General features: G+C 48.7%; 1 protein-coding gene across 1 annotated transcript; it reads left to right on the top strand.

Annotated features, from left to right (window-relative positions):
• Nucleotides 1-8,384: 8,384 nt before the first annotated feature.
• LOC310955428 (E3 SUMO-protein ligase ZBED1-like) lies at nucleotides 8,385-10,302 on the top strand (the record flags this gene model as incomplete). The annotated part of the gene is made up of 2 exons (XM_083925244.1): nucleotides 8,385-9,531; nucleotides 9,739-10,302. The coding sequence occupies 2 exons, from the start codon at nucleotides 8,385-8,387 to the stop codon at nucleotides 10,200-10,202; spliced, it is 1,611 nt and encodes a 536-aa protein (XP_083781370.1). The 3' UTR covers nucleotides 10,203-10,302.
• Between the last annotated feature and the right edge of the window lie 659 nt (nucleotides 10,303-10,961).

Below are 10,961 nucleotides of genomic sequence, written 5' to 3'. Positions count from 1 at the left end.
CCTCCTCTTCCCTCCTCGTCCCTCCTCTTCCCTCCTCGTCCCTCCTCGTCCTTCCTCCTCCCTCCTCTTCCCTCCTCGTCCCTCCTCTTCCCTCCTCGTCCTTCCTCGTCCCTCCTCGTCCCTCCTCTTCCCTCCTCGTCCCTCCTCTTCCCTCCTCATCCCTCCTCATCCCTCCTCATCCCTCCTCTTCCCTCCTCATCCCTCCTCTTCCCTCCTCGTCCTTCCTCGCCCCTCCTCTTCCCTCCTCTTCTCTCCTCTTCCCTCCTCTTCCCTCCTCTTCCCTCCTCTTCTCTCCTCTTCCCTCCTCTTCCCTCCTCGTCCTTCCTCTTCCCTCCTTGTCTGAACATAGTTAAAGGAGTCCGGTCGAGTGGGAGGGGGTTTAAGCTGGAATGAGCTGCCTGATGTGTTGTATTGTTATTACCTTGTGTTGTGTTCAAAGACGTGTCTTGTTTGGAGCACAACAAACTTTTATTTTAGCCGTGTGAAAACCGTTTTGTTCGTCCGTGTAAAATAACCAACAACAACTTTCTGCCTTGTCTTCAACTGTGGACAGGAAAGCTGCAGCACCACCCAAAGCCCACGTAGAAACACCACCACCTTTCTGCTCCTGCACACAGTGTTTTGAAGAGCAGAGGAGTGAGGTTTGGATCGCTGCAGAGCCGCACCTGTTCTCATGCTAATGCTCCCCCGGGCTTTTACAGAGAGACTCGTTTCTTCGCTGTGCGTCTTTATAAATAAGTGCTTTGCCTCTGTTTATGTTTAAGTTGACATTAAACTCTTTTGATTGATGGTTTGATTTCACTTTAATAATCCACAGAGGGAAATTCATATGTCACCACCACACATTCGCATACGTCAACAGGGCAGTTGATGCTGAAGACAAGACACGACAGGACACGACCCGACAGGACCCGACAGGACACGACCCGACAGGACACGACACGACAGGACACGACAGGACGGGACACGACACACCTACATCATCAATCTCAACAAGAACATTAGTCACAACATAATCACAGCGATTGTCAAAGAGTCTGATTGCTGTGGGAACAAAGGAGCCCAGAACTCTCTCAGTGGAGCGTGAAGATGTGCGGCCGGGGGGGGTGTCATCCCCTGACAACACACTCCTCTTCCTCATCACCCTCTTATCTAAAACAACCTCCCCAGAACTTGGGCACGAACTAATGATGGAACCTGCTGTCTTCATCAGTTTGTCTAACCTGTTCCTGTCCTCAGCTGTTACGCTGCCGCCCCGACACAGAGCAGCAGAAAAAAGGACACTTTTCTGCGTCCCACGATAAAATATGTTCAAAACAGTTCGTCCCGTATCAACTGCCCTGAGTTTCCTCAGTAAAGAACAGCCTAGAGGTCTAGACTGGGCCCCTTAAAGGGAACTCTGCTGTTATCACACCGAGGCGTTTGTATGAAGGACCCACCTCGACGGGCCGACCTCTGACAGGAACAGGAAGACCTCTGACAGGAACAGGAAGACCTCTAACAGGAACAGGAAGACCTCTGACAGGAACAGGAAGACCTCTGACAGGAACAGGAAGACCTCTGACAGGAACAGGAAGACCTCTGACAGGAACAGGGCGACCTCTGACAGGAACAGGAAGACCTCTGACAGGAACAGGAAGACCTCTGACAGGAACAGGGCGACCTCTGACAGGAACAGGAAGACCTCTGACAGGAACAGGAAGACCTCTGACAGGAACAGGAAGACCTCTGACAGGAACAGGAAGACCTCTAACAGGAACAGGAAGACCTCTACAGGAACAGGAAGACCTCTGAAAGGAACAGGAAGACCTCTGACAGGAACAGGAAGACCTCTGACAGGAACAGGACGACCTCTGACAGGAACAGGAAGACCTCTGACAGGAACAGGAAGACCTCTGACAGGAACAGGGCGACCTCTGACAGGAACAGGGCGACCTCTGACAGGAACAGGAAGACCTCTGACAGGAACAGGAAGACCTCTGACAGGAACAGGAAGACCTCTGACAGGAACAGGAAGACCTCTGACAGGAACAGGAAGACCTCAGACAGGAACAGGAAGACCTCAGACAGGAACAGGAAGACCTCTGACAGGAACAGGAAGACCTCTGACAGGAACAGGGCGACCTCAGTGGTTTCCCTTTGCACAATTACAGTAATTTATTTTTTTATAAAGATTGAGTTTGACATCATCCATGAACAGAACAAATGAATCTTCTCAGTGTCGTAAAGGATCCGGTTCTTACAAAGGTGCAGAATTATAATATTATATATTACAAACAAACAAACATCATCAGTTAAATAAGAATAATGTTTTTACTATAATTCATATTCTACATTTTTTTATATTTCAATACATCAGAAGATTTCTCTTTCACGTGCTTGGATTAGTGTTTGTGAGAAAAAGAAGATGTAATGTTTTTTTTAATCTTCCGGACGTTTATTTTGAAAGTCATACGTGGTTTCCGGTGAATCACTTTGCAGTTACAAAATGGCGGCTCGTTGTTTCCAAAGTCTGTCAGCAGAACTGATCCATCAGAGCCTCAGTGTGTCCGGATAAACCACCTTTTATTCTGAAGGTTTCACCTTTTATTCTGAAGGTTTCACCTTTTATTCTGAAGGTTTCACCTCTTACTCATCTCCCGGTGGATCCAGAGATACCCGAGTTAGCTTAGCATGCTAGCTGTGAGTTAGCAGCAGGGCGCTGGTGCTGGTGACGGAGTCTGAGTGCAGAGGTGCAGCGCTGCCATCGAGAACAGCTGGAGGAGGTTTGAACCCCGGAAATGAAGCTGTGGAGAGGAACAGGTTGGTTTTCTTTGTCCTGCTGGAAACATCGCTTCTCAACATGTTGTTGTGCTAAGCTAACGTTAGCTAAACCACCCACACAAACACACACTCACAGCCTGTTAGCAGCTAGCTCATGCTAACAGACTGTCTGAAGCTGCTGATTCAAGCTGGTTTTCATTCATAAATATGAAAAACATCCACACGTGGAGCATTGATGCCGCAGGTTAAACGTGAGCCTGCAGCTCGTAGTGACGCAGCCTCGGCTCATCAGTCCGCCTCTTTACGTTTCTGTCGGTCTAATCAAGAAACTACTTTTAGAAATGTTTGCAAACATCTTTATGTTCATGTTTGAACTTGAACGACCTGTCACCACCGTGTCTGACTGCACCATGCAGAGGAAACACTGATTTAAATGTTATTAGTTCGACTTAAACATAAAGTTTCTGTGTGTTTCCTGTTTCCTGCAGACGTCCAGCAGCTGTCGGTGGTTAAAGAAGAGGTTCCCCCTGAGCAGCAGGAGTGCAGCTCCGGTCTGGACCAGGAGGACCCAGAGCCCCCACACATTAAAGAGGAACAGGAGGAACTGTGGAGCAGTCAGGAGGGAGAGCAGCTTCAAGGGCTGGAGGAGGCTGATATCACCAAGTTTTCACATTTTGAACCCGACAGTGAAAGTGTGGACAGTGACTTTTGGAAGGAGACCAGAAAACGCCCGTCAGGGATCGAGACTAGAGCCACTTCTGAACCTGAGACTGATGACAGTGATGACTGGACGGAGACCAGAGAACCTCAGTCAGGTTCAAAGTCTCTGAAAGACGATGAAGTTCCTGTCAGGGATTCAAGAAGCAGTGGAGAGAAACCATTTAGCTGCTCTGAGTGCGGGAAAAGATACTTGCGTAAAAGAAGTCTGACGTTACACATGAGAACTCATACAGGAGAGAGACCGTTCGGCTGTTCAGTCTGTGAGAAGTCCTACACAGAGATTGCACATTTGAACAGACACATGAAAATCCACACAGGAGAGAAACCATTTAGCTGCTCAGTCTGTGAGAAATCCTTCACATTTAATCAGACTTTACAGCTGCACCTGAAAAGCCACACGGGAGAGAAACCCTTCGGCTGCTCTTTTTGTGGTAAAAGATTTCCGCAGAAGGCTTCTCTGAAGGGACACCTGAGGATCCACACAGGAGAGAAACCATTCAGCTGCTCATCCTGTAAGAAATCCTTTTCACGTAATTGGACTCTACAGCTGCACCTGAGAACTCACACAGGAGAGAAACCATTCAGCTGCTCAGTGTGTGAGAAAAGGTTTTCCCTCAAGGACACTCTGAAGGATCACATGAGAACGCACACGGGAGAAAAGCTGCTCTTTGTGAGAAATCCTGTTCCCGTTAAGAGGCGTTCGTTAATCCAATCCGACGCTCCACACTGACATTAGAGCAGCTTCTCTTTCCACATGAAAACAGTTACGTTTCATGTCGCTCACGCTTGATCCAAAGCAAACTTCAGTCCATTCAACCATGAGGGGACAAACCCAGAGGAGCAACAAGCATGGAAGCCCATTAGCTTCAAATAAGCCAAACTCCAGAATGCTACATACAAGTGAAGGATGTGAATGCTAATTATATTTTATTTGATTTTGTTATGAACCATCATCGTCTCAGCCACGGTGCAGTCGGAAGTTATGTGCATTTGTCAGCACTTACGACATGTGGACTCTCTGATGTTTGTGTGTCGGTGAGGTGTAAGTCCATTTGGGAGCCAGGACAGCAAACCGTCGTGATCTCGTCACCAGGTGCCCGTTGCAGTGAGGGAGCAGCGATCCGATTGGCCAATGCAGAGCAGAGTGGACAGGCTTCGGAGCTGATGTTGCAACATTTATCTGCACGATCGTAGGCTACGCCACCGCTAACACATGCAAAGACACTTTCACTCCCCCTGTAAAGGAAATACTGAAATTTAGCGTTTTAGTTTAGTGTTAAAGTCTCGCTGCGTCTCGTTCTCGTGGACTCTGAATGTTTGGTATGTTTTTAATATTGTTGCTGTCGGTTCCATCTTCAAAGCTGCCCAATAAAAACGTGACACTGAATTTGAAACAGCACTTTGTGATTTCTATCTTCTTGATTTACCATGTGCTCCTAAATGTTTCAGTCTGGAGCCATGAACTGAACGCGTGCGTGTGCATGTGTGTATATAATTATTAATTATATATATAATATAAATATAACTACTATATATAATAATATATATATATATATATAGATTAATTATATATATATAATCTATAATTTTATCTTGTGTCATATCATATAATAATTATATAAATATAAATATATAACTACAAATATAATTATTTATATAAAAACATCTGTCCATGATGCAGCATCAGTGCAGAAATACAGCCGACAGGTGAACGTAGTGACAGGTGCATTGTGGGAATATTTACAGTGCAGTGGGGTCTTTGTTCATCAACATGTATTTATTTTGCTTATTCTTGCTTTTTCCTTTTTCATACTGAACTATTTGTGTGTTTATACTTTGAAAAAAAACTAAAACTAAAAAAGCCGCTTTTACTTTGAAAGGAAGAACTTAATTTGCACCGGAAGTGACGGCCTGCCTCGCTAACCTGCAGTAAGATGGCGTCGGGTCGCGCTGGTGAGTCTCCGCTCTCTCTTTGCGTGTTTGTGATCCATCAGAGCCTCAGTGTGTCCGGGCAAAGCGCTCTGAATGAACCTTTTATTCTGAAGGTTTCACCTTTTATTCTGAAGGATTTACCTCTGACTCATCTCCCGGTAGATCCAGAGATACCCGAGTTAGCTTAGCATGCTAGCTGTGAGTTAGCAGCCATAGCCGGTTTTGATGAACTTCTCAGTTTCCTCTTCAAGAGCAAACACAGAGTTTAGAGCTGAAGATGCGCGCGGCTGCAAACACACAGTCCACGGTCCCACGAGCACGAGCAACGGCTGCAGGTGATCAGGTGTGATCCAGGTTAGAAGCCTGTGGGGGAGGAAGAGGAGGAGGAGGAGGAGGGGAAGAAGGGGGAAGAAGAAGAAGAGGAGGAGGAGGAAGAAGAAGGGGAGAAGAGGAGGAGGAGGGAGAGGAAGAGGAGGAGGAGGGAGAGGAAGAGGAGGACGGGGAGGAGGAGGAGGAAGAGAGTGAGGAAGAGGAGGAAGGACCAAACTTCAGCCCTTCACAATAAAAGCCCATGCTTTAACAGCTCCATAATAAAGCGTAAACAGCAGCTGAGGCTCAGGCCGAGCGTCGTCCAAACGTTCTGACTGTTTCTCTCAGCGTCACTTTATTTTATAATCTGAAAAACGTCATATTAAATTCACCCGGAGATACTGGAGAGTGTGTGAATGAGTTCTACTTCCTCTTAAGTGTGTGTGTGTGTGTGTGTGTGTGTGTGTGTGTGTGTGTGTGTGTGTGTGTGTGTGTGTGTGTGTGTGTGTGTGTGTGTGTGTGTGTGTGTGTGTGTGTGTGTGTGTGTGTGTGTGTGTGTGTGTGTGTGTGTGTGTGTCGGCACATTTGAAGCAGAAATGAATCGTCAGATTTAAACAGAAGCTTTTGACGACACACTCGTGCTCTCGCTGAAGTTCACATCATTTCTCAGAAAAGTATGTTTGTCGCGTGCGTCGGCGTCAGGATTGGGATTAAAGTCGTCTTCCTTCTTCAAACCCGTGGGACGACGTTTCCCTCCGGAGTCGTGTTCAGTCAAACACAGACGTCCTGATGTTAACTGGCTTTATTTTGATCACGCAATTTGACCAGAATTACACCTGGTGACGCCGACGACCACTGACATTTAACCAAAGCTCTGACACTTTAGGACGTGTTTGATATGATTCATCTGTTGTATATTCATGTTATTATGACTTCCTGCTTCATCAGCAGGTTTGTGGGGGAACTTTTGATGATGTGACGTCATCACGTGCTCTTTCTCGGGCTCGCGCGCTCAGTCAGTTGGTCGCTCGGTCGCTAGGTCAGTGGTTTGGTTGGTCGCTCGGTCTGTCAGTTGGTTGCTCGGTTGGTCGCTCGGTTGGTCGCTCGGTCAATTAGTCGGTCGGTCGCTAGGTCAGTTGGTCGATGGTCGGTCAGTCAGCCGCTCGGTTGGTCGGTCACTCGCTCCGTCGCTCAGTCGCTCAGTCTGTCAGTTAGTCGCTCGGTCGGTCGCTCGGTCACTCGCTCGGCCTTCGTGCTGAACGCACTGATGAGATGTGACGTGTCAGACCGTCGTGGTCTTCCAGGAAATCGCTGCATTTCATTGGTCCAGTGTTCGATCGTACCGCCTCTCCCCTGTATCTCTTCCTGTTCTTTACTTTTGTTGGCATGGAAACCAAACAGTTCATCTTTCTACAGCAAAGAAGAATCAGAGACGAGTTCATCAGTAATCACAGCTGAAGCCCACGGAGCCAGTTAACGCTGAACGCCGCTGCTGCTCATTTTAAACAATATCCAAATATTTTCAACCCACGCCTGAATGGAGAACGAGTGCGGAGGTTTCTAACGTGCGGACTCTCTCATCCAGAGTCAAACTCAGCCACGACAAGTCGTTCAAAAAGAGCGATTCTGAAAGAGACTTCTCTTTCTTTGTTCGACTTAAACATAAAGTTTCATTGTGTGTTTCCTGTTTCCTGTTTCCTGCAGACGTCCAGCAGCTGTCGGTGGTTAAAGAAGAGGTTCCCCCTGAGCAGCAGGAGTGCAGCTCCAGTCTGGACCAGGAGGACCCAGAGCCCCCACACATTAAAGAGGAACAGGAAGAACTGTGGAGCAGTCAGGAGGGAGAGCAGCTTCAAGGGCTGGAGGAGGCTGATATCACCAAGTTCACATTCACTCCTGTCCCTGTGAAGAGTGAAGATGATGAAGAGAAACCTCAGTCCTCACAGATGGAGACAGAAGCTGATGGAGAGGACTGTGGAGGACCAGGACCAGGACCAGACAGGAACTCACCAGGTACACATCTAACACCAGAGACTGGAGACAAGACTGGAGACTCCTCTGAGCCTGAGACTGATGACAGTGCTGACTGGACACCTGGCAGTGATTTGAGATGCGGTGCTGGTGATAAAGTGTTCAGCTGCTCTGAGTGTGGGAAGAGATTACGTTCAAAGGCAAATCTGAAGAAACACTTGAGAACTCACACAGGAGAGAAACCCTTCAGCTGCTCCGTTTGTGGTAGGAGTTTTTTGCACAAGGGAGCTGTCAAGATCCACATGAGGACTCACACTGGAGAGAAACCTTTCAGCTGCTCCGTCTGTGAGAAATCCTTCACGCAGAGTGGAAGTTTACGGTTACACGAGCTGAGCCACGACACGGAGCAGACGTTTTGTCGCTGCTCTGCTTGTGGTAAGAGTTTTTTGCACACGGCCGATCTCAAGACGCACATGAGAACACACAAAGGAGAGAAACCTTACAGCTGCACAGTCTGGTCCTGCTCGAACCTGCTCATGCATGAACCGCCGCTGTCTGTTTCCCAGAGTATCAAGGTGTCGGCCAAAACAAAGCGCAGCGAGGTTTGGAAATATTTTACAGAAATTGGAGGAAATAAAGTCCAATGTAAAATATGCCAAACGAAGCTAAGCTACCACAGCACGACGAGCACCATGCGTCAACACATGCTATTCAAACACAAGCAAACGTTCACGAAAACAGACCAGCAGCAACCGAGTGGCTCGGATGGTTTCCCCGCTGCAAGAAGTAATAACAGCCGTGGAGAGAAAATCACCATGCTCATAACAGCGATGATCAGTAAAGAGATGCTGCCGCTGAGTTTTGTGGAGGACCAGGGCTTCCGTGACCTCATGGCGTATGTAGAGCCTGAGTACACGGTGCCATCGCGGCGAACTGTCACAGCCCGGTTGGAGAAAATCTACGAGGAGAAAAGGGAGCAGTTAAAGGCCGAACTGATGAAAGCAGACAAAGTTGCCATAACAACTGACGCTTGGACTGCCCTCACATCTGAATCCTACGTGACCGTTACCTGTCACTATGTGGGAGAGGAGGAGTGGGACTTGAAGACAGCGGTACTAGAGACTCGCAGTTCGGATGAGAGACACACGGCGGAGAACATCGCTGCTCATCTCCGAGCTGTCGCTGAAGAGTGGGGAGTGCTGGATAAAGTCGTAGCTTGTGTTCATGACAACGCGTCCAACATGGTCCTGGCCAATCAGCAGCTACTCCGGTGGGAATCAGTGCCCTGCTTCGCTCACACTCTCCAATCTGCCATCAATGACGGCTTTAAGAACGCAGACATAAGCCGGGTAGTGGCATCCTGCAGCAGGCTGGTGTCCCACTTTCACCACAGCACGGTGGCGACAAATGCTTTAAAGAGAATGCAAGAGCAACAAGGCCTGCCACGACAAACTCTGATCCAGTACCGCCGCACACGCTGGAACTCCATCTATGAAATGATGGAGCGGCTGCAGGAGCAGAGATCAGCAGTGGCTGCTGTGCTGTCTGACAGGACGGGGACAACGCTGGCAGACTGCAGGACAATAGAGCCGACCGATGACATGTGGAGGAGCATCGAGGACCTCTTACCATCCCTGAAATCCCTCAAGTGTGTGACCACGGCTCTCTGCAGTGAAAGCCACGTGTGTCTGTCCATGGTGCTCCCCGTCACAAAGAGCCTCCTGGAAAAGCATCTGGAGCCGATGGAAGGGGAATCGAAGCAGGTGGTGGATTTCAAAAGAACCGTGGCCGACTCCCTCAGACGCCGCGTGACTCCGCAAGAAGAAGGAATCAGTCTCGGTAATTACTTTAAATATTTATCATTATTGCTTTTCTCTTTAAAAAGTTCTGTTTGTGGCCATTAAACACACTCACACTGTTTAATGTGTGTGTGTGTGTGTGTGTGTGTGTGTGTGTGTGTGTGTGTGTGTGTGTGTGTGCGCGCGTGTGTGTGTGTGTGTGTGTGTGTGTGTGTGTGTGTGTGTGTGTGTGTGTGTGCGCACACAGCAACTTTTGCCTCTGCGCTCGACCCGAGACACAAACACCTTCGTTTTCTGGAGCCAGCTCTTCGCCTCACCATCAGGGAGAAGCTGCGTGAGCTCCATAACGGGGTCACCGTGCCCGGCCCCGACGCCATGGAGGGGGAAAGCCGCGACGCCGGGGACCGCAACGCCGAGGCACTGGACGCCCTTTTGGGGGAGGACTATTTTGAAAATCTGGATGTGAACGAGCTGGAAGCTTATTTCAGCGAGCCGTGCATTCGTCCGCAGAAAAACCCGCTGGAGTGGTGGAAGTCCAACCGGCACCGGTACAAAAGACTGAGCGTTCTGGCAAAGCAGCACCTGCTGATCCCCGCCACCTCTGTGCCGGCGGAGCGCCTGTTCTCCACCGCCGGACTGATCGTCAACAGGATGCGTTCTCGCCTTTCTCCCGAACACGTCGACATGCTCGTTTTCCTGAGCAACGGTTGAAGTGACTTCAGGTTTTCATTCATTCATCTTCAGCCTCTTGTCCCTGTCGGGGTCTTGGGGGCTGGAGCCGATCCCAGCTGACTATCGTGCGTGAGGCGGGGTCCACCCTGGACAGGACGCCAGTCTATCACAGGACACATAGAGACGAACAGAGACAGACAACCATTCACACCTACGGGTGATTTAGAGTCATCAATGAACCCAACACCTGCACGTCTTTGGACTGTGGGAGGAAACCGGAGAACCCGGAGAAAACCCACGCAGACACGGGGAGAACATGCAAACTCCACACAGAAGGACCCCAGCCGGGATTCAAACCGGGAATCGGCAACAGTGCTAACCACCACTCCACCGTGTCACCCCTTTAGGTTTTCAGTGTTTGCAGATCACAGCTGTGGTCAGTAACTGGTTCATCATGTGTGTCTTTGTTCACTTCATCCATTCATGCAGATGTCTGTTAAGTAGTGTGTGTGTGTTCTTAGTGCTTAATAAAATTCTGCACGTGTAAAGAACTTGGTTGGTAAATGGACTTATGTTCCTATAAAGCGCCTTTTCTAGTCTTCTGACTACTCACGGTGCTTTCACAGTGTTTGTCACATTCACACTGATGCAGTGGACGTCTACAGACCCAGAAGAGTCAAACTCCAGCTCACAGTGGGACAAATTTAAAAACTGGAACAAAGTTGCAGCCAAACTCAATATTTACTAAAGCAAAACAAAGACTGCAGATGTCCATGTTTCCCTTCTCTCCAGATGTGT

Source organism: Echiichthys vipera (genome assembly GCF_963691815.1).
Source record: "Echiichthys vipera genome assembly, chromosome: 13".
NCBI classification, from domain to species: domain Eukaryota; kingdom Metazoa; phylum Chordata; class Actinopteri; order Perciformes; family Trachinidae; genus Echiichthys; species Echiichthys vipera.
Note: the sequence above shows the minus strand (reverse complement) of the source record. Positions and strands in the feature narration are given on the sequence as shown.